The following is a 25364-nucleotide window of genomic DNA, read 5'->3' as shown; positions in this document are numbered from 1 at the left end:
AATTCACATGTAACCAAATTAATTTTGGTACATAAAATAGATAATTATGCTTAAAAAATTATTACATTCATTAAACTTTGGAGAATTAAACTTTCGTGCTTATAACGTGTTATAAAAAGAGATAAAAAGAGAAGAGAGAACGAAAGTCAATAAATTTTAGTATGTTAAAGAATAAAAGTCCTATATTTATAGGTAAGAATCAGGGATACAATGAAAGTAATTTTTAGAATTGTAGGAGTACATTTGTCATTTAATAATAAACTTACCATTTTACAACACTTTATGTATTATCTCATTTATTAAAATGTTTCAAAAAGGAGAAATAAAAGAAATAAAAATGTATAAACAAAAAAATTAAAAAACAAAGAAAATGGTTTTCTTCTTGCATTAATTGATTGATTCGTTCAAGAGTGGGCGACGGCGGCGGCTACGGCGGCATGGGGGGATAGGTGGAGAAGAAATCATTTTGTTACACATTTTTTAATTTTTTTTATTTAGGCCCCTTTCTCCCATTCTTTTTGAAATATTTTAATTGTTTTAAACGAGAAAAGATGCAAAGATCCTCTTTAAACTGGTCAAATATTGGTGAATATGTAACTTGTAAGTCAATAACGGTCTTTTTAGTGAAACCGTTCAAAGGACCTCGCATTACATATTAATTTAAAGGTTCGAGACTTCAATCAAAAAAATAAAAGATGAAAAGGACCAACGGACATAAATGATATAAAGATTTATTTATTGTTATTTTTTAAATCAAAATTGAAAGGATAACTCCAATACGATAGGAATCAGATTCAAGAATACCAAAAAGTCAAATTCCAATGCCAAATCTCAGTTTTTTTTAAACACCTTCTCTCCTAAATCCCTCAACTTTTTTCTCAGACTCAAAAATCATCCTTTCATTTTTGTCTCTCTCCGCCTTGCCCAACACTGCTTACAAAATCCTAGATGCAAAAAGTCCTAAACATATCAAGAATCAACTTAGACCAAGCTCCATTCTCTCTTCTCAATTTTCTGTTAACATAAATCTAACTAATGTTATTGAAGAATCATTGAATTCTACAATTAACAGTTGAATTGTAAAATTGTAAAATTCTGTGTTATTTGTAGAATTCTACCATTCAAAACGTCAAATTCTATAATTCACCAATACAATTTCTTGAATGTCACCATTGCAATGTTCTAAAAGCTTGGGCAAAACGACTCTTTCACGTTTAGACACTTTTTTTCCTTCCAAATTCTAAATGGTTGAATTTTTTCCTTCATTTCTTTCGTCATTTGTAGACATGCTTTATTAGTCTTTTTTTAAAATTCTTTTATTTGACTAATTGACTTTAGCTTTTATTATTATTATTATTATTTTTTTAAACTTGTCATTTGGCTTTAATTTCAAGTTTTTAAAAGATTTTATCTGTACAAAAGTTAAAAATGACTTTATCTAAATAGTTAAATAAGATTTAAGTTTTGGTATTATCTACATTATGTAATTACGGTCTTGAGACTCATTTTAATATTAACTCCGAAAGCATGTATGAAGTTCCCATAAATATATTAAGTACGATCTTTAGACTCATTTTATTACAAATTTCAAAAGTATGTATGAAGTTCCTATAAATCTATTAAGCTCCTGTTTGAGGGGCATTATTTTCTCATTTTCAAAAGAAATCCAACCGTTATTAGATCCCATACAGCCCTTATTTTTGACTTGCATCTCACCAAGTCTTGGAAGATTGTACACCAATGGTCAAAAAGCCATTTTTATGAGGAAATAATGCCCCTCAAATAGGTGCTAAGTAGGACTTGTCTACTTAAAAATTGAAACTATGAAAAATATTCTAATTTTACATTTCAAAAACATGAAAATTGTATAATTGACTAATGGTAGGAGCTATTAAGTAAATATTGTTTTTGATAATTTTAGATGTTTAATATGTATTATTTTAATTATTCAATAAATTTTTAAAATGACTAAAAATTTAAAATAATATTATAAATTAAAAAACATTTTTTTTAAGCTAAAACCTCACCTAGGCTCGCTTAAGCTCATAAAGCTTGAAGCTTCGACTTCACGCCTGATCACGTTTTACGCTTTTTAGAACAATGCACCATTGTAATATATAAAAAGCGTGGGTTTAGAGTTTTTGTCCTTTTTTGTATTTGGAGAAAAAAAGATGATTTTCAAGAAACGTGTAACTCCATGTTCAAGGATTCTAACTTTTTTTGTAAATAACTACATACTTTTGCCCCAAAAAAAAGAGATTATTATAGTTGAAAATATAGTTCAAACATCAAGAAAGATGATATATATATATATATATATATTTTAATTTAATTTATTATTATTATTATTATTTTGGTACTAACTGATGTTATCCTATGGAAAATTGCATCTAACAACTTCTCTTGGAAACTAATATGTTACTCTCAAAATTTGTACACCAACTACAAAGTACTATGAAATCTTGAGCATACGAAGAAGTGGCCACTTTTACAGAAGGGCATCTATGACATTTTGCATAAAAAAGTGGCCATTTTTGAAGTTTTTAAAAGTAGACTCATTTCAAATCCACCCTTCAGATTTGGCCACATCTCCAAATTTCCCTTCTCCAAACTAGGATGACAAGATTCACTTTCTACCTCCTGTTCCAATCCTTGGTTTGCCTTTGACTTCAGCCTCCTGCTCAAACAACAAAACATAGTGTGTTCAGGATTTAAAGCACCTCTAATGTCAAAGGTAAAACGTTTCCAAAAATAGATTCAAAAAGTTAAGAAAAGGACCTGTGGTAAATGCACGTAGATATGTGGTTTTGCTGTTGCCGGATTGTGATTTTCTGCACCCTTGCTCCAATCATAACAACCTGAAAACAAAATATTCAGGCAAAATTTTCAGAAAAGAAGATAATTTCGGAGTTAGGACAGCCCAGTAACTCATCTGAAAGTTTTCTGGTTAGTTATATTGAGAAAGATTAATGAGGATTATAATCGTTAAAAAAATTCAGCATCCACACAAATTGTTAGAACTTCCTCAAGCTGATTGCAGTGGAAGTAAAAGAAATATCCATCTCATGATTGCAGACATAAAACAATGATGCAACATCATAGAAAATATCTTTCTATGCACCAATCTTCTCTAGGAAACAACAATCCCTAATAATAATATGATTTAGAAAATGATGAACATCAGATAATATATATTTAGACATGTTAACAAAGGCTCACCGAATATGCATAAAAATGGAGCCATCGTTGTTGAAAGTGCTGCAAGGATGGGCTCACTGCACCTTGACATAGCCTAAGAAACACAGTGAAAAGATGAACACTCATGAGCATGCGAAACAATGCAATTGAGAATACAATGATAACTCCAAGCATTTCCAAGACTTGACAAGAAGGATTCCATAATACCTTAAGCCTCTGTTTGTTGTCCTTGTCCCAAAAGTTGAAGGCTCCATCAGATCCAAACGTTGCAAATGTGTAATGTATCTGAGACAAGGCATAGAGTATAAGATCCAGGTCATCAATAAAGAAACACGAATTCTATCAAACTTTTTAGCACAATAACATAAAATTCTTGTAGCATTGAGATCATAATTTGGGAAGTAGTCAATGAGAATAATTAGGAAGTAAGAACCTCTTAACATAAAAGCTAAACTGATTAAATAAATCTTTTAGAAGTTGGAGATAATTAGAAATTTATGAACCCCATATAGATAAGCATACAATTAGCCATGAATTTAAGATTTGATTCTCGACAATTTAGTGAAGTTATAATTCAATACTACTTAAGATACCAGATTGGTAAACATACAGACAAAACTAAGGAAAAATAATAATTATTTTCAGACCCACAATTCTTGACGGTAATCACATAAGAAGAAAAAATAGAATGATTCTCCATCTAACAAGAGGCCGTTAAGAGATTCCACCTCATTATTTTTCTTCCCATTTGTTGATCTCATGAAATGCTAAAAATGCACAGAAAAATTCTGCTTTTATTTCAATTATAAAACTTAAAAAGGTGCTCTCTCTAGATAGTGCTTCAAAAAAAACCAAAAGATCAACTTTAGGTAAAGGATACATATTCCATCCACAAACCGAGCTATGGTTGCCTAGTCCCAAGAAAGTTTTTATACTTTCTTTTCTGAAAGCTTGCGGACTATGTTGGCTGAATAAACTTTAGCATACAACACTAATGATTTAGGTATACACAATACATGTTCACCGACATAAACTCAAGAAGATACAAGCAAAATCCAGAATCCGACTTGCTAGAAAGTTTAAGACGCTAACAATTTCTATCCCTCCACATCACACAAAAAAAACCGAAAAGAATGAAAATGAAAGAAGGAAAAGAAGTAAAAATTAATGGGAGGATGGAGCAAGAGGGATGACAGCAAGCTCCAATGACATGCATCCTTTTCCTCTTTGTATTTAGATATTTAAGAAGACTACTGCACATTTCTCTACAAATAAGAAAAAATTATTTAAAAAAAAAAACATTTCTTCACAAATCAAAGAGGCAAAACACCCACAATTGTTATCATATTAAAAATTAAACCCTGCAATGCTGCACGGAAGAGAGAAAGCAAATAACACCAGAGAGATTAAGAGACAATCTTCTATCTTCTCTTAGGACTGCCAAAGTGCAGAGATCTCCCTCTGCAATTTCTTTTTGTAAGTTCAAGAAATGAATGTGGAAAATATCAGAATCTACAAAAGGCTCAAAAGTATCTAGTACAATGTGAAGTGGAAACCAGGTAGGTTAAGCAGCAAGTGTGCTTGCTATTTCCTTGCATATATTTGATTCATAAGGAAGTTTGCCAAAGTAGTACATATAAGACTTAATTGCAATCCTTGACATCAAATCTATTCATCCAAATTATTTTGAAATTCTACTTCTCACTGTTCGTTCACTTATCAATCAAACACCGAGAATCTCAAATTTGCATACAAATGGAAGTATCCCCGAATTTCAGTTTACTATCCTTGATAATGTCAGTACTTGTTCCTGCAGAACTCCCATTCTAGCTATAATCAAGCAAGAGGTATTCAATTAAGTATATGCATAAAAAATATTTAAAGATCTTCTAGTATCTATGAACGGCACAACTTGAGAAGCTACATTTTAAATCAAGCTGGCAAAATATGTGTAACCAATACAAGATAAGAACGTCACATGACAAAACACTGCAGCAGATTAAAAATAATCCACAGAATAAACTCAAGTCACAGAGAGTCAGATAGAACTTACTAAGAAACCTTGCTGACTGGGAAATCAGCTAAATACCTTGTCTGGTACTTCAAGGGTGAAACAACTCTCTTGAACTCAGCCTGTCATATCCCAAAAACCAATTAACCATGTAATGATGACATAAATTAAAGAAAATAGCTAGTAAATCTTAGAAAGTCTATTGGCATTCAATCAATAAAAATGTTGCAGAGAATGTCGCGAAAGAGGGACAATGAGAATTTAAGGAAGAGTATTAAATCATGGACAATGCTACATGTACATGATTTTATAACATATTACTTTACCTACTACTTACTATAGAGGGTGGGGACCATATTTGGGAATTTTTATATTCACGTGGGACCCGCTTGCTTTGTGAGAGGGGGGACAACTTTTTCGTACCCTCAATTCGGTACAGATAAAATTATTCTCAAACCATGGTTGTGTTGAAGAAATTTTGAGAATGCCATGCAATAATTTATATAAATAAGTAGCGAATAAACACTTTGGCAGAATTTCTACTTACAAAATGAGCGTAATAAAATTAGAATGATAATGGTCGAGATAAGAGTTCGACTCTTTCTTCTTAAAGCGACAATGCCCCGCACTGGTGCTGATGGTCTCTTGGCATTCGTCTCTCAAGATACAACGACCTCAACTTGTAATAGTAGCACTCTAAATTACAAAATTCGACGAACCTACTAATATTTTGATCTCTCCAAAATCAAAGGACTAAAATGTACAAAATTATTATTTTGGACTGAAATAAAAATATGGAATACTGCAGGATGGAATGACAGTATTTTGCGAGAGAAAAGTAGAAAAATTTTTGGAATGAAAAAAAATGGGGATCTATTTATAGAAGTTGAAAGGTTATGCCCAAAAGACACAACAGTCGAAAAGTTGTGTCTTGGAACAGACACACTCGTTTGGACAGGCAGTTAAAATTGTTAGCAATAATCAGTTCTAGAAGAAGCCACGTTTCGCGAACAAAAAATTCTGGGGAAAAAATAATATAACGTAGAAAATTTTTTTGGAATGAACAAAAACGGGGATATGGGGGTCTATTTATAGAAGTTGAAAGGTTATGCCCAAAAGACACAACAATCGAAAAGTTGTGTCTTGAAACAGACACAACTCGTTTGGATAGGCAATTAAAACTATCAGTAACCGTCAATTATAGAAGAAGCCACGTGTTGCACACAAAAAATCTAGTGAAAAAATAATATAATTAAAATATATTATTTAATTTAATAAAATAATATAATTAAAATATTATTGTACCAAAAATATATATACTAACTGGGCCCATGCCCACGTCTACGACCTGTGCGCGTGTTGAGCCGGCCGATCGAACGGTCATGATGGACGCGTGTGGGCTTTAGCTCAACCTACTAGCATGTAGGTTCTCTTCCATTCAAAGACTAGTGGCGCACCTTAGGGCCCAAACGCAAATCCCAAAGTTGAGCGATATAAAGTGGTTTCTATTCTTCTAGTTTTCCTACGTGGGATTGAAACTTTCCAATTTCCCACCAATTTTTTATTTCCAATTTATTTCAACTTCAAGTTATCCTATTTTGGATTTAATTTCTCATTCACCCTTAATTAGTTTTGAAAAAAAAATACATATATCAATTATACTCATGGAGTAGGATGCACTTAGCCAAAGAAATCATTTATCCAACTAACAGGACCCACTAAATAATTGGTCTAAAGTTGGTCAGACCAACTAATTATTCCAAATTTTCCAACAGGTTGCAGAACAACACATCCCATGAATCCGAACTGCAAATTATTGTCATGAGTTGGTTAAATATTAGGGAATGCCAGAAATATATACAAAGGTTTAGTGCCTATATTCTCACAATCAGCTGATGATATACAAAAGATAGAAAGAAAAATAATAAGGCAGCATTTCACCAAAAACACGTTTCTATCCTGATGGTACCAAACAACACATTTTCATTGTTGTTGATCTGGCAAACCCATAAGAAAGTGCAGTGTGATGGCCTTATTACGAAAGAGGGCATATAATCATTTGGCCAATGAAGTGGAGGTACAAGTTTCATCAACCATTTTTGAGAGGCTTATTTTTATGAGAAAATCTTCTCTAACCAAACAATCAACAAATACAAGGAAAGAATTCGATTAATATAACTGAGAGTTTGATGAGGACATCACCTATTTTGGACTTGAGTTTACCAGAAATCATCAGGACAAAATCTTCAAGCCTCAAAGATCTTAAGGAAATTAACAATAACAGCTTATGTTGAAGGAGAAACTTAACTGAGATTTCTCCTTGTACACGTGATTTTCATCTCTCTCTGTATCTCCATCAACAGCGAAAAATTTCCAAGGGAATTAAGTAACAATTGGAAGATCATAACCTGTTGAAAACGCTCACATCTATAGATCAAGGTATGCTTCTACTTTTAATCTTCTCTTTGATTTCAACATGGAGGATTTATGTATTTTTTGTGAAAGGATTTGGTAATATTTTGGTTCCTTTCAATTACTGCATAGTTTAGTATAGTAGTGGGGACTGGGGAAACATATAGGTTTTTAATGTGGAATCTAGGTTTTTAAGTGATAGGTTGGGGTGAAATGATAATGGAGTAGTCGGTGTTTGCAATCACAATCTCTGAGTTTCTCTCCTTAATTTTCGGGATTTCGCAATTTTCACGGGTTTCTGGCAACGTTGAACGTCTGTTCTTCTGTTTTGTATTTCAACTGAAGTGATTTTTATGCTTCAATTGAGTTTGACTGTATTGCAATTGATATGTTTCCAGCCTGTTTCTTGTTTATTGTAAACTCAAATCATAGATTGAAGACCTATTAAGTTTCCATTTACAAAGTTGGGGGATTCGTTCTTAGCTGTAACTTTGGAAAATTTCCTCCTTTTTTGTTCTGCTCAGGAAAGTTTAACTGTTGACTTGACTTGACCATTGTAACAATGAAGAAAAACATTTGTGCGGTGCGTCTGAGGCGAATTTTCATAAACTAGTGAACTCATATTTTGTTGGCCTTGCAAATAAATGTGTAGATTTGTTCGGTAGTAGCTTAACTTAAATTTGTAAAGAAAATGGTCATCGATATTTGCTAACTGATTTACGCGCAACAGGCGATGCCTTGAATGCTTTTAAGACAAACTTGGCAGATCCTAACAACGTTCTTCAGAGCTGGGATTCTACACTCGTCAATCATTGCACTTGGTTTCATATTACATGCAACAGTGACAATAGTGTTACTAGAGTGTGAAACTGATTTGTCCTTTCCATAATTAGCTACACGAGTTGCATTTTAGTATTAACATGATCCTCGAATTATGGAAATTATTTTTGTGTACGCTCAGTGATCTCGGAAACGTAAATTTGTCCAGTCAACTGGTTCTGGTGCTCGATCTGCTCCCGAATTTGCAGTACTTGTAAGTCATGCTTTGAAAAACATAATCATGTCATTCACATTTTTCCACTACCTTCTTGTTGATTTGTTTACACTCTTGTCTGTATCACTTACTATGGATTCACATTATACATTTTTCGACCTACAGATGAGAGATGAAATATTTGAATATTTCTTACATATTTTTATCCCTTCACTGACATTTTACATTCTTTAATCACCGTATTACAAAAAAAAAAAAAAAAAAAAAAAAAAGGAAGCTAAAAAGGGTTTAATTTCCCGTGTTCTGTCCCTTTCCTCAAATGATGATGAAAAGGACAAGTGGTATTTGTAATGTACTGTGTAAAAACAATCAATGCATGTAACTTTGTTTGATCTTTGCCCTCGGGGACATAACTCAGTGGTGCAAAAGACAGGAGTGAGATAGTCTTAATCGTGCTGGCAGTCGTAGTGTGAGGGTTCGATTGCTGAGATATAAAATTTGACTCTTTGTGGGCATCAGTGTATAGGTAAGATCTTGTTCCCTAACTTGTTGGGGCACATCCTGCGATTTACCTTCTTCACGATGCTTCAGGGGCAGGGCGTTGGGGGCCCTCAAGATTGGAATTCAACCTTTTTTTGTTTGATCATTTATGGGAATTGGGAAAAATTGTGAATTTTTTATTTTTATTTTTGAGGTATAGTCCAATTTTAGTCCAAATATAAAAAGTTAGTGTAATCACCAAATCTTGTCTCACTCTTGCATTTTTCTATTTATCTAAATATATTAGACTAATAATATGTGAGATCGATATTAAAATTATTACCATGAGTTGATTTAGATCATTTTTTATATATCCAAGTCTTTTTACAAGATTAGGCCATAGTTATGACTTGTGATAACGTGTTATGTATTAAGCTAAAAGTTCTTATCAAAATCTCTCCTATCTAGTATTATTCAGTGTACACATTAATTTAATTATTGAAGGACGAAGCTTTGTTGTACTTTGCTGGAAAATATTCTTGGGACACTGTGCTTATATTTACAATTTTGCAGGGTATACATAAAAATGTATCTTTCCCCATGTCAATTTACTGAAAAAGCAAAAATAATTACCCACCAAATCTGGTGATTATACTTTTTTACTTTTTGACCTTAATTTAAGGTAGATTCAATGATTATGATTAGCATAATGACTTAATTGAATGCTCTCTAAAAGTTTCAATTGTGAAATTCAAGTTGATCATCTTTCTTTTCCGAGTGGCAACAAAATTTAGTTTTTTCATAATAGTATTCAATCATTCTATTTAGCCCAACCTATCAAATTTGACCTTCAAATTTTAATATATCACACCAAAATTAGCCAAAAAATGATCGTAAATTTGTTGTTTATCTAATTACTGCACTCGGGCGATGATTAACAAGCACCCGGAGAAAATTAGTGGGATATTAGAAGAACGTAATCATACTTTATGAATAATCTCGTAAGATAAACTTTATAATATCACACAATATTAAAAGAAACAAGTTTGCATCAAACAACCTACTTTTATGAAACATATTGTTCGGAGTTATAGTTAACCAATTATTGCTTTAATTATATATTTAGAAATTTATTTGTTTCTCTAAACTGTAATGCTGTTAAAGCATTTTATTCGTTGATCCGTAGTCTGAATATTAGCTACCTCACGTATTAGACATTTGAGAGACCTTAAATTTACATGTCTACTTCTCTGCACCAATAATTTTTGCAAGATGCTCTTTTTATTAGTGATATTTAGCCCTTGTTCGAGCTCTATTTTTCCAAAACTCATTTTGTCCAAAAAATCACTACTCTAAATTCTTTTAATCCCAAAAAAAAGGGCTCAAACAAGGGCTTAATTTATATATTATCATCTTAACCTTTGTGTACGTCTCCTTTTTTATTTTTTTTGATATGTATATGGCCGGGAACTTTCCAGTAACAACATAAGTGGAGGAATTCCAATTGATCTTGGGAACTTATCAAACTTGGTGAGCTTGGTCTTTACGCGAACAGTTTTAGTGGTCCCATCCTCACGACCTTGGGCTAGCTTCAGAGATTACGTTTCCTATACGTGATACGACTTTTTGGTTTCTTATATAAATATATATTTTTTGGTCTCTTTCCTTTTCTTTAATTGAAGATTTTGCCATTGAGAAAGGTTACAAATTGGCCTTAGATAGTTGTTTATGAAAGCCCCAATATGAACACTGTGAAGAGTTCCTAATTGTTTTTCCTATATTTTTCTCTTCTTTGAAAGTAATTTTGTTCTGTCTCTTGAGAATTGCTACAATTATCATGCCCCTACAATTTACCAAGTGAAAAATTGGACAATGCGAGAATCTTTCAGCTCCTACAATATTAATGCCCAATAGACAAATTATATGTGAAGAGGGTATTAATGCATCAGCTCCCTCTGATTAGGTTCATTCCTAATTATTGAGAAATTTTCAGATTACTTTGGATAAGCTGTTTTTTATGTAATTAATTGCTCAGATTCTTCAAAACCTAATTGTGTGTGTTTATTGACTACATAGGAGGCTCAACAATAACACTTTGACTGGAACTATTCCTATGTCTCTGACCAACATCACTACCCTTCAAGTCCTGTAAGCAGAGGATTAATAGATTTTATTTTATCACTGGTGGTTTTCTTTGCTTCTTGTTTTTGGCAGACTAATAATCATTTTCATGTATGAATACAGTGATCTGTCAAATAACAATTTATCAGGGACGGTTCCAATCAATGACTCCTTTCAACTTTTCACACCTATCGAGTTTAGATAAAACTGATTGTACAGCACCCTCACTGTGCTGTGGGGCTCGCGCCATATATTTATTGGCACTACCCCCGATGTGAGAGTGCTGTGAACCGAGCTATGTGTCATGCTGTGCACACAGCTTGGTCCATCAATTTTAGTGCAATTACTTCTGTCTTTTCTATGCTAGACTAAATCAATCATTGAGGTCTTGTTCTGATTCCCGAGTTCCTATCTTCCAGTTTCAACAATAATCCTAACTTGAAACTTGCTCCAGTATCTCCACCACCTCCACTACAACCGACAAACCCATCTTCATCGCGAGGTTCATTAATTCTTTATATTATATCCTTTGATGCTATCAAGAATTGCATCATATATCTCCATGATATGACTGTTTCTCAATGCGTAAACATATATCTTATTTGTAATTTAGCTTTATGTGGGCCAAAGAGATAACCTGTATCAGCATATCAAATTAAAGTAGATTTCGACTTTTGAAAATAAAATAATCCAAAATCAATAGTGCCCTTTAGCTAACAAAAAATATGTTCAACACTATTTCAATATCTTTGAGTTAGTGTTAAGCTGTATCTTGTATGAAGACAAAAAAAAAAAAAAAAAAGGTTATGTCGGGTTGAGTGCAATTTGCAAGATAAGTTAATACTTTAATTGCATTAAGATATAGTATTTCGGGACCAATAAATTTTTTTTCCATCTTCAAGTGGATGAAATTGATATTTTTTCACATCGAGTGATTGAACAACCTTGATTCCATTGGATGTGCATTATCCATATAAAAGTGCTTAAATATTTTTTCTATATAAGTAGATTGATAAACAAATAATCTTTCTGAAAAATGTTCAATCCATAATCCGAGACACAATTAGGTTTTTCCCAGATCTTTCATCTCAAATTCATTTTTCAAATATTATACAGTTTTGTTTAGTTCTTCAGAAGTTTCAATTAAATTTAATTCATCAATATAAACTGCCACAATTGTAAATCCAATATTTGTTTTCTTTATGAAAATATATGGCCAAACATCGTCATTTTTATAATATCCCTTCAACAAATATTCGTTAAGACAATTATACCACATGCGTCCAAAATTATTTCAATCCATATAATGATCTTTAAAATTTAACCCTCGTTTGCGCGCCATTACCGTAGAAAAAATGTATTCTTCTATCACATCACATGGTGCACCATGTGAAAGCTAGTCCAAATGGTGTTATGCATGTATATGGGCAACTTCCGATTTTATCCCTATCTTGATACGTGAGCACGTATTGTTCCAAACAAAAGCCATGCATCTTTGACTTTTCCAAGTTCACTTCGACAGATTTTGTTGTCAATTCAACGTCAACAAATTCCAAGTTCACTTTAACAGATTTTTGTCAATTTAGTGTCAGAAATAAGGAGGAAAGAAAGGGAAATTTACAATGATGTCTAATCTCATGCGTATCAATTGAAAAGTGTCTAATTTTGATCTCTTACAAAAATGGTAAATTTGATATTAAATTATCTATATACCTTAATGAAAAATGAAGCAATTTTTTATTTCAATTTATCACGAATTTCAATCATAGTTATTAAACCTGGACCATTAGTCGACCCGAAAAAATTATAGGGTCATCGGGTCAGTGGTTCAACCGGTGACTCGATGGTTGAACCGGTGGGTCATTGTTAAATTACAATTTTAATTAAAATGTATTTTTGAAGTAAAAGGAAAACTATTTTGCTAAATCTAAATATATATGTTTGACTCCTGATATATGACCAAAGATCACAAATTTCTCAGAGGAAATGAAATATAACCTTGTAAGCCAAGGTTTGAACCATTCTCGGTACAAGCCGACTGATCCGATTTTAATAACTGTGGGTTATACTTTGTGAATGACGATTATTTTTTATTTTTTTAAAAAAATAATAAAGAAGTCTTGAATAGTTTATTATATTTCACAAAAATAATGAACATCTTCTTCCAAATTTTTACGTACAATTGATATTATAAAAGATTTTTAAGTTATTCTATTAGCAATAGAAGTTTAGTGGAATGGTTGAAATTCTTGAAAACAAATGATATATATTATAGTATGAAGCATTAAGACAATTGCCAATTGTATCCCAATTGTCCGTAACGAGTGTTGATTGCTAAAAATCAAGGGATCAATTCCCCATTTCATCGAAATTGGGTCATTTACAGTAAACTGTCGAGTTAATTTAAACCGGTTTACCAGTTCTTTATTCTGCTTCATCCGGTTATAGATCGATTTGAATGCTGAATAGTCCCCTCATGAGACTCGGACCAGACCATGGTCCGGTTCACCGAGTTTCCGGTCGGACCGGCCAGTCTAGTCCGAGTTTAATAACTATGATTTCAAGATAAACAAGTAGTTTCCATGAGAAGCTACATTAATGCTAGCCAATATTTTCTAATGGATTTATTTTCTTTCATTATCTATTAAGCCCCTATTTGATTCCATTTATTTCACTATAATTTATTTTTCATTCTTATTTTTCAACCAAAAATTCACACAATACATTATCAAATTTCATGTCGAATACAATTATCCCCTACAATGGTAGTTTTGGTCTCTATTCATTTTTTGTACTTACTGGGTATTTTGTTTTGTTGTAACACTCAATCTCATCGTTAATTTGGACAAAACTTATGCTTCTATTATTAATCGAATTTTGTATACAATTTAAATTTATGAATTATTGGTGCCTTATTTCAAATCGGGCGTGCGAAACAAGATTGCTAATACTAATTAAAGATCTTGGGCGAAGTTTAGAATTCTTTGCTTTAATTACAGGCTGGATGAAGAGAAAGACGACACGAATTTGTGGACACAAGACATAGGGAAGAGCGAAAAAGAAAAAAAAAGAAAAAAGAAAAAATCTCTCTCGCACATGATTATGCAGTTAAAAAAAGGGGGGCTAAATTACAAGTAATTTAACCGTCAATACTTTTAAAAACCTACCCCAAAACTCCCTATCATGCCACTACGGGTGTAATTTACTATATATATGTGTATATATGTGTGTGTGTGTATTCCCCTTTTTGTTACCTGTATAATCATGTCCCTCTTGTATCCGCAAATTCATGTCTTCTCTCTCTCTCTCTCTCTCTCTCTCTCTCTCTCTCTCTCGACTGTCGTCATTTTTGTGCGCATAAAAATAAATAAAAGCAAAGAATCCACTAACTTGGCCCAAGATATTTAACTAATCTTAACAAACTTGTTTGGCACGCCCGATTTGAAATAAGGCACTAACAATTCATAAATTGGAGTGTATACAAAATTTGATTAATAATTGAAGCATAAGTTTTGTCCAAATTAACGACGAGATAAGATTGAGTATTTCAACAAAACAAAAAACCCAGTAAGTACAGAAATGAATAGAGACCAAATTTACCATTGTAGGGGATAACTGTATTCGACTTGAAATTTGATAAAACCATATTAACATGAAAAAAAACTACTATTTTTAGTCTATGGATTATGGAGTTTCATGGATGGTCCATATTTTATTCATTTGATTTTTACCAAGTGTTACTTTTTAATTATTGTCTTTCTTTTAATTGTTTGACCTTTATTTAGTAATTAAGGAGTGGCTACATTTGTAATCCCTAGTTGTCTTCGATAAAATTAAAGTGAAACATTGATTTTTTTTTTTAATTTTTTTCCAATTATTGAGCCCAATTATGTAAATATTCATTTTTTCTCAAACTTTATTTTGAATCGTACATTCTTCAGGTAAAATAATTTTGCACGTACACCTAAAATTTTTTCTAACTTTTTAACTACACTTTCTCAAAAAATCACTATTAAAAACATCTTTTCACAAAAATGGAGCCATACAATCATTTTTCAATATTCATTATGAATCAATGAGTTTTGATCTCACTAAGTCACCTCCTTTGGGCTGAGTGTACAATTGGTTTCTGCGCATGTTTTTGTTTTAGAAGGCTCATCTACTCATAATTGAAATAGACTAGACGGTTCCATGTGAAACCTAGTGTTGGAAGATCATAATCTATTTCAGAAAACTCAGATCTATGGATCAAGGCATGCTTCCGCATTTATTTTATTTTCTCATTGATTTCAACATGGAGATTCAAGAATCTGGTTCGTTTTGATTTACTATAAGTGGTATCAGAGCCGCTCCATCGTTGAATTCTTTGAGAAATTGCAAGATTTAATGTTACTACAGTTTTATATTACGGATTAATTCTCGTTGGATTAAAGTGTAGAGACCGGAATAATTATTTTAAATTGATGAGGGGCCAATTTAAAATAATTGAAAGATAATAATCGATTATTTAATATAGTGTCATGGTCCCCAATTACACGTGACTTTCAAAATTCTCTGCATCCCCATCAACACATAACGTATTTCAAGAAATCATGTAGCAGTTGGAAGATCATAATCAATTTCAGAAAACTCATATCTATGGATCAAGGTATGCTTCCACATTTATTTTATTTTCTCATTGATTCCAACATGGAGATTCAAGAATCTGGTTCGTTTCGATTTACTACAAGTGGTATCAAAGCCACTCCATTGTTGAATTCTTTGAGAAATTGCAAGATTTAATGTTACTACAGTTTTATATTACGGATTAATTTTTTGGATCAAGATCTTGCAATATTTGTTTAAGAATTTTCAGATTTGACAACCTTGAATATATTTTTGTTGAATTTGAAAGTTGTTTGGGATATTATTTTTGGTTATTCTTTCGGATCTGTCATTTGTTGAATCAAGAGCATTATTTTGTATATTGTTCATGATTATTATACAAGATCTGGAAGTAAATTTTGGGTAATTCGATTTTCTGGATCAAGATCTGGGTTAAAAAAATTTAAAATCAGTTTCTGATTTTCAATTTTTTTTGGATTAAAAAAAACAAATATATATATATATATGGCCGGCGGCTGGTATGTCGCCAACAATTGCAGCGAGCTGCTTAGTTTTGCGGCAGCGCCCGGTGTTGTTGTCGGTTGGCGCCGACCTACCTACTCCTGACCGGCGCTGATCGTCGGCGCTGTTAATTTGAGAGAGAGATTTTCAAGGATGGATTTTGGATGGGGCCTGAGGTGCAAATATGATAATCTCAGCCCCTTGCTAGCAATTTAAATTAGGGTTAATGAATTTTTTTCAAAATAAAAATTTACATTTCAGTCCCCAATGTTTCTGATCCATCCAAATTGGAATTTTAAGGTTACGGGTTTAATAATTCAACCCTTATATTTTGAAAATTATTTAATTTGGGCAATTAATGTTCTGAAATTTTCAATTAAAGCCCTCAATGTTTATAATTAATTAACATTGGCCCCCAAAATTTTGAATTTTTTAAAATTTGATCCCTAAAGTTTTAAATTATTAACCCTTAGGTCGCTATAGTTTCTAAAGGCATCTAATAATGCAAAATTAATTATTGTCTTTCTCAAATTAAGGTACTAAGGACTCTTTTAAGAGGAATAATTAAGGTTTAATTATGTGAGACAATCAAATTAAAATAATTTGGTAAATCATTTATAATGAATTAAAGTTATCTAACATTTTGAATAAACTAATTGAAACAATATATCACCAAAGTGACCTCTTTTGTGTAGATTGGCTTGTTTGGGATGTTTAGATGACGTGTGTGCTTCTTCATGCGGGTATTAATCAGCCTAAAGGAAGGTTAATACTTGGCCGAATTACATGCACACCTACGGTGGTAAATATGTGACAATTTTAAGATTTCCATGTGAATAATAAATCAATCCAAAGATGGTTTCATTATTTGACAGGAGTGATCACTGTATTAAGAGTACCATTAGCAATTAATATTACTGTCCAAAGACTTGGTATTAATGTTGCTCTAGGTATCTTGAGATGAGACTTACCATTATTTGAATTTATTGTTCATTTAATATGGATATGAGCATGATTATTTATTTATTTTTGTTCTCTCTATAGCTAATTCACCTGCTACCACAATATCTGCTAATATCAATTCCATTCCCATGCTTAAAGGGACAAACTTCAAGGCTTCGAAGGAGAACGTATTGATTTTTCTTGGCTGCATGGATCTTGACATTGCACTTCAGATTGAGCAACTCACTCCTCTTACGAAAGAAAGTTCTCCTGATGAAAAGAGAAATTTTGAGACATGGGATCACACAAATCGCATGAGTGTAATGATCATTAAGCGCGGCATTTCGGAAGCCTTTTGAGGTACAGTATCCTAAGGTATAACTAATTCTAAGGAGTTCCTTGCCGAAATTGAAAAGCATTTTGCGACAAATGAAAAAGCTGAAACAAGCACGCTTTTACAAAGCTTGATTTCTAAGAAGTATAAAGGTAAGGAGAACATAAGGGAGTACATTATGGAGATGTCTCATATTGCTTCAAAACTTAAAGGGCTAAAGCTTGAGCTGTCTGATGACTTGCTCGTGCATCTGGTATTGATCTCGCTTCCTGCAAAGTTCAGTCATTTTAAGGTCAGTTATAACTGTCAGAAGGAGAAATAGTCTCTAAATGAGCTTGTTTCATATTGTGTGCAAGAGGAAGAAATGTTGAAACAAGATAGAATTGAATTTGCTCATTTGGCAAGCACTTCTAAGGATAAGGGCAAAAAAAAGATGAAGGAATATGAAGCTGCTCTAAAGGGTCCAGCACAAAAGAAACAGAAGGAAGATAAAAGAACTTATTTCTTTTGCAATAAGGTTAGACATGTGAAGAAGGAATGTGCCAAATATCACGCATGACATGCAAAGAAAGGTACAATTCTTACTTTAGTCTGTTCTTAGAATAATTTAGTTTCAGTACCTAGAAACACTTGGTGGATAGATTCTGGTGCTATTACTCACATAAGTGTTTCTATGCAGGGCCTAAGCTACCGAAAACCAAGTGATGGTGAAGGATACATCTATGTGGGTGATGGCAAATCAGTGGAAGTTGATGCAATAGGCACTTTTAGGTTATTATTGGGAACTGGTTATTATTTGGATTTGGAAGACACTTTTGTTGTGCTATGTTTTAGACGAAATTTAATTTCTGTTTCTCTATTGGACAAATTTGGATATTGTTGTTCATTTGGAAACAATCAGTTTAGTCTTTCATTAAATTCCAATATTATTAGTACTGGTTTATTATGTGCATATGATAACCTATATTTGCTTGATATAATCATATCATTTAATGAAATCTTGCATGTTGAATCCCGAGGAATTAAACGCAAATTAAATAAAGAAAATTCAGCGAAATTATGGCACAAGTGCTTAGATCACATTTCAAAAGTTAGAATTGAGTGACTTGTGCCAAATAGTATTTTGGATTCTCTTGACTTCACAAATTTTGATGCATGTATTGATTGTATCAAGGGAAAACAGACCAAAACAATGAGGTTAGGTGCTAAAGATCGTCAGACGTCTTAGAATTGATACATACAGATATTTGTGGGTCATTTCCTATGGCTTCTTGGAATGGTCAACAATATTTTATATCATTCATAGACGATTACTCACGTTATGGGTACCCATATCTCATCATGAAAAGTCTGAGTCACTGGACGTGTTCAATTTAAAGCTGGGGTTGAGAATCAACTCAACAAAAAGGATAAAGAGCGTTAGGTCTGACCGTGGTGGTGAGTATTACTACAGATATAACGGTTCAGGTGAATAATGTCTAGGACCATTTGCTAAATATCCAAGGGAGTGTGAAATCGTCCCATAGTACACCATGCCAGGATCGCCTAGCATGAATGGTGTAGCTGAAAGACGAAATAGAACTCTTAAGGACATGGTAAGGAGTATGATAAGTCATTCCACCTTGCGAAATCACTTAGGGGAGAGGCATGAAAGACTGTAGCTTATATTCTGAACAGAGTACCAACTAAGACTGCTGCTAAAACACCTTATGAGCTTTGACCAGGCAGAAAACCTAGTCTAAAGCATTTTCACATTTGGGAATGTCCAGCTGAGGCGAGGCCTTATAGGCCACATGAAAAGAAATTGGACTCCAAAATAGTTAGTAGTTATTTTATTGGTTACTCTAAGCGATCTAGGGGCTATAAATTTTATGATCCCACATTTAAGTCAATTATGGCACTTGTTGTGCACTTTGACCTTGAGTTACATCAGATGGATGTTAAGATAGCGTTTCTCAATGGTGATATTGATGAGACGATCTATATGGTGCAACCAGAAAACTTTGTGTCAAGAGACCCGAAGAATATGGTCTGCAAATTAAAGAAATCTATCTATGGGCTCAAGCAAGCTTCCTGTCAATGGTACCACAAATTCCATCAAGTAATCGTCTCATTTGGTTTTGAGATTAATGCTTTTGATGATTGTGTGTATCACAAGTTCAGTGGGAGTAAGCATATTTTCCAAGTTTTGTATGTTGATGACATACTGTTTGCCACTAACGATATAGGCATGTTGCACGAAACCAAGAGATTTTTATCAAGGAATTTTGAGATGAAAGATCTTGGTGACGCCTCTTTTGTAATAGAGATTCAAATACATCGGGATCGCTCTCGAGATATTCTTGGATTGTCATAAAAGAGTTATATCGATAAAGTGCCTAAGAGGTTTGGCATGCAAGACTATAAACCAGGTGACACTCTGTCACTAAGGGAGACAAATTTAATCTCAAACAGTGCCCACAAAATGACATTGAAGCTAAGAAAATGTAAAAGATTCCCTATGCATCAGCTATTGGGAGTCTAATGTATGCTCAAATTTGTACACGTCCGGCCATAGCATTCATTGTAGGAGTTCTAGGTAGATATTTAAGCAACACTGGGATGGATCATTGGAAAGCAGTCAAAAGGGTTATGAGGTATTTAAAGAGGATAAAGGATTATATGCTCACATATAGCAGATTGGACCAGTTAGAGATCATAGGGTACTCCGATTCTGACATTGTTGGGTGCCAAGACAGTAGAAGATCCACATCAAGCTATATCTATCTGTTAGCTGGAGGAGCTATTTCTTAGAAGAATGCCATGCAACACTCATAGCTTCTTTTACCATGGCTGCAAAGTTTGTAGCATGCTATGAGGCATCTAACCATGGAATATGGCTGTGAAATTTTGTCACTGGGTTGCGCATTCTGAATGGAATAGAAAGACCACTAAAGTTATATTGTGATAATAACTCGATAGTTCTATATTCTAATAACAGGAGCTCATCTAATCAAAATACATTGACATTAAGTTCCCGGTTGTGAAGGAAATAGTACAGAGTGGACAAATTTCTATAGAGCACATTAGAACAAACTCCATGATTACGGATCCGCTCACTAAACGATTACCACCCAAGGTCTTTCATGAGCACACTGTTTGCATGAGTGTTGTATTTCTTGAGGATATCATGTTTTAGTGGGAGTTTGTATTCTCGTTGTTTTATGTTTACTTTAGACATATTTGTGTAGTTGGATATTTTTCTGTATAGAAATGAACTATTCAGTTCATTCCACTTTGTTATTATGTTGAGTATTGATCTCACTTAAGAAATAAGGTAGGACCAGTTGAAAATAGACATGTTCGGATCACATAAAATGTAATTTCCTTGCTACACTCCCATGATTAATATATGTCATTTGGTTGTATGGGTGTGCGTGATCATTGATAGATTCAATCACGTCAAATGTGACAAAAATCGCTTTGATCCTACATCAATATGACTAATGAACGAGAATGTTTAAAAATACCCTTAAAAATAATAGCAAAAGTTTGAGCTCATAAAGTTGCACACATTTGTAATATTAGATGTATGACCCAGTGGGAGATTATTAGAAAAATTCCATCGTATGGGGCCATACATGTATATATATTAAAATGTGTGGTGCTATCTTTAAGTTTTAGTCGATAAGGTGATTCATTAAGTTTAATTTTGGACTAACGGGTATTAATTCTCATAGGATTAAAGTGTATAGACCAGAATAATTATTTTAAATTGATGAAAGGCGAATTTAAAATAAATGCAAGATAATAATCAATTATTTAATATGGGGTCATGACCTCCAATTGCACGTGAGTTTCAGAATTCTCTGCATCACCATCAATAGAGAACAGATTTCAAGAAATCACGTTGCAGTTGGAAGATCATAATCGATTTCAAAAAACACAGATCTATGAATCAAAGTACGCTTTCGCACTTATTTTGTTTTCTCATTGATTTCAACATGGAGATTTAAGAATCTGGTTCGTTTCGATTCACTACAAGAAAAGGAAAAGTAGCCGATTTGCCCAACAAGCTGCAGATTAAGTGAAAGCCTATTGACTTTGGAAAAGCAAATACATGTGCCTAACAAAAAATGATAATAATTTAAAAACAATTTTCCCACCAACACCAAGTCATCGAACTCCAAAACTTTCCATAATTTACCTCCCCAGCTTCCTTTAAGCCATTTTCCATGTCTACACTGCGTCCTATTCTAGATCTGAAATATCTATAGATTCTTGAGCTTAAATTAAGTGTAAGAATAAAAACTTAAAAGGCTGTAACCAAATAGCAATATTAGGCGATGAGTAGAGACAATTGGGAAAGGTTGGTTGTAGCCGTTCGACGGAGAGAAAAGGATCGGGAAATTGCCCGTGCCCCCTCTTTGGACCCGAGTGATGTCAGTTCCAGATCAAGTTTTTGGGAAAGTGCCGGTGCCCCCTCGATGGACCTGAGTAATGTCAGTTCCAGATTAAGTTTTAGATCTATTTCTTCGTATGTCGATTCCAGGTTCACTTTGAGTTCTCCTCCTCATGAGCATAAGCCTGTCTCGCGCCCTCAAGGTACATCTATTTTAATGTCGTGTCTTCTTTTCAGGCAAGATTCATCACTGGATTATGATTGGTGTTTCATTGTGCTCGTTTATATAATGCTTTAAAAACATAAGATCTATCAAACATTCAGCACAATTTTATTAAGAAAGTGAAGAATACTTCTGTGAACTATTTTATTAAGAAAGTGAAGAATACTTCTGTGAACTAACTTAGAATCTTACTCAATTGATGATACATTACAGGCAAGAAAAATGCTTGGTACCGACTAAGGAAGCAACCTGTTCAATTCTTTGATGTTCCTGGTTAGTGGTCCTAAAGAAGGCTTTAGTTTATCATGACTATTGAGTACAATGTGTTCTTAATTATCTTCTATTCATTGGCAGCTGAGGAGGATCCACAAGTCCATCTAGGGCAGCTCAAAAGATTTTCTTTACGTGAACTTCAAGTTGCAACGAATAATTTTCTCAACAAAAATATTCTTGACATGGGTGGATTTTACAAAGTTTATAAAGGCCGGTTGGCTGATGGTTCTCTTGTCGCTGTCAAAAGACTAAAAGAAGAACATACAGCGCGTGTAGAGCTTGAGTTTAAACTGAAGTAGAAATGATCAGCATGGCTGTGCATCGAAATTTACTTCGGTTACGTGGCTATTGCATGACACCTACAGAACGATTGCTTGTTTACCCCTACATGGCTAATGGAAGTGTAGCATCATGCTTAAGAGGTACAGCATTTTATCATTTTCGTATATTCTTTATTTGACTGAGTCACATATACATGTTCTGTGCATAAATGTTGCTTGCTATTAATAATGTTCCAGTTCAAAAGTATGTTCTTTAGTTTAAGCAATGAAATATTTATAAGCATGACATTTATAGAAACACGATTTGATTTATAAGGACTAAAGAGATTTGAAAGTGAAAATAATACTCTAACCTTAATCTGAAAAATAATATAATATTGAGACCTTGATGTAGAGTACTAAGAAATTCTTTACATGAGATGCTAACTAAAATTTAATTTAAGTTAATTGATTGTAGTATATGTAGTGCTTACAAGCTGCGGGTCCTACAAAATGTGGATACAAAGTATTTCGACCGGCTTAAGTTATAATTTAAGCTTTTCAAGTGATCACTTCCCTTGGTGTAATTATAATGACACTACAGGTTTCCACGTTTATTTAATATGTGGCAAAGGGGTGAATCCAACGTCTCAATTTCCCTTTCACCCTTGCAACAAATTTCAACTAAAAAGATGTCTCTTTGTTTGACCAATATTGTTCATATGGAAGGGGCACTAACTATTGGCCACATACCTCGCATTTGTTACTTGTTCTTTTTTCTTTTTCTCTCATTCCAGGTTAATTTCCTTTTCTTCTTTTTCATTTATCTTCTTATCAATGTGAATTTGCTTTTGCTTCTGCCACCATCAACCCTTTCCTTTTTATATCATACTGCAATGATCAACCAAGCTGACAAGCAGATGTTTGTGTGAATGTGTGTGTGTGTGTGTGTGAGAGAGAGAGAGAGAGAGAGCGCATGGAAGGAATGACCATTTATCATGATGACTTATTATAAAAATGACATTTAAGCGTCTTTCGTTTGATAACGATATTGGTGTTGGTGGATGCCAAAAAGTCGTCCATTAAAGTCACGATAAATGTGGTTGTGTTTTAAGAAAAAATTTATAATTAATTTCATATAGTGTGATATGGAGCAAATAATGTGGATGAACATGAAATTTCCATATTGATATTTGGTAGTGTAGTATCTGGAAAGGCTCTACTTCATAATTTTATATTGTTATTTATGTTCTAATGGCTTATTAATGCATTATTATAGAACGATTCGAATCACAAACTCCACTTGATTGGACAATTAGAAAGCGTATAGCTTTGGAAGCTGCAAGGGGGCTTGATTATTTGCATGATTATTGTTATCCTAAGATTATTCACCGTGATGTCAAAGCTGCAAAGATATTGTTGGATGAGAACTTCGAAACAGTTGTTGGTGGCTTTAGGCTGGCCAAATTAATGGACTGTAGGGATACTGAAGTTACCACGGCTGTAATTGGTACAATTGGTCATATAGCTCCCGAGTACCTCTCCACCGGTAAATGTTCCGCGAAAACTGATGTTTTTGGATATGGAGCCATGCTTCTTGAGCTCATTACTGGGCAGAGAGTTTTTGATCTGGCTCGTCTTGCTAGTAATGATGATGTGATGTTACTAGATTGGGTGAGCACTATCATTTTCCCTTTATGTGCATCCTTCAATTAGGTAGTAAGAGATTGTCGTGTAGTCTTCAACGTCAAACCTTTAAATAGATGGAAAAAATTACATTGCTCCATTAAATTCTTGTGCTCAGAGCTGCGAACTTAAAATCCATCCCTAGTCCGTTATGGTCTATACAGGATTGGATAGTATAAAGGAAGAAAAGAAGCTTAAATATTGTTCATAATATTCTCAAATCTTGTTTAATACCACCAACAAAATGTGCACTTGTATTTGTGCATGCTTTCCCTTTTGGACTTATTTCATTTACTTTGGACTTGGATTTTAGGTTAAGGAACTTTTGAAGCAGAAAAAGTTGGAAACTTTGGTCGATGCAGACCTACAGGGCAATTATATTGAGGAAGAGATGGAGCAGTTGATTCAAGTGGCTTTACTTTGCACACAAAGTTCCCCTACAGGGCGTCCCAAGATGTCAGACGTTGTCAGGATGCTTGAAGGCGATGGCTTGGCCAAGAAGTGGGAGGAGTGGCAGAAGGAAGAAATGTTACGTCAAGAGTTAAATCCCAACTACCACCCGAATACTGGGTGGACAATTCCTAACTCGATTTCCGATGTCCGACCAGATGAGTTATCGGAGCCAAGATAATCTTCAATGATCATCATATATAAAGCTCATGGAGGTGTTGGGAATCTACTTAACAGGCGTAGCGGAAAATTAAAACAGATTTCAATTCCCACTAGGAATCTCTTTGTGTTTAGATAGAAATTGTGAAAAGATTGTACATTTTCCAGATTTGCAGACTTCTTTGCTATTCTTTTCGTTCCAACAATCTTGATTCGTCACCCACAGCTGTCCAATTGTCCAGCCTCCAACGGTGATCCACACAGAGAACAGATTGCAGCTACCAGTGTTTTCTCCTCTTGTGCTAGCAAGAAATTATGAGAAAACTATATATCG

General features: G+C 33.6%; 1 protein-coding gene and 1 pseudogene across 2 annotated transcripts; one reads left to right on the top strand and one right to left on the bottom strand.

Annotated features, from left to right (window-relative positions):
- Nucleotides 1-2396: 2396 nt before the first annotated feature.
- Nucleotides 2397-8036, bottom strand: LOC111394695. Of its 2 annotated transcripts, none has more exons than XM_023020637.1 (6): nucleotides 7412-8036; nucleotides 5252-5331; nucleotides 3406-3483; nucleotides 3220-3292; nucleotides 2779-2858; nucleotides 2397-2677 (listed from the first exon to the last, which is right to left on the bottom strand). In XM_023020637.1, exons 3-6 carry the CDS (start codon nucleotides 3450-3452, stop codon nucleotides 2503-2505), a joined length of 375 nt encoding a protein of 124 aa, XP_022876405.1. In that variant the 5' UTR covers nucleotides 3453-3483; nucleotides 5252-5331; nucleotides 7412-8036; the 3' UTR covers nucleotides 2397-2502. The 2 variants fall into 2 exon arrangements, with proteins under 2 accessions (XP_022876405.1, XP_022876408.1); XM_023020640.1 differs by having other exon boundaries at nucleotides 7518-8036.
- Nucleotides 8037-21767: 13731 nt separating this feature from the next.
- LOC111394694 lies at nucleotides 21768-25164 on the top strand (annotated as a pseudogene).
- Nucleotides 25165-25364: the final 200 nt, after the last annotated feature.

This window comes from Olea europaea, chromosome 5, assembly GCF_002742605.1.
Source record: "Olea europaea var. sylvestris chromosome 5, O_europaea_v1, whole genome shotgun sequence".
NCBI lineage: Eukaryota > Viridiplantae > Streptophyta > Magnoliopsida > Lamiales > Oleaceae > Olea > Olea europaea.
The sequence above is the reverse complement of the archived record's forward strand: the minus strand, read 5'-3'. Positions and strand labels throughout refer to the sequence as shown.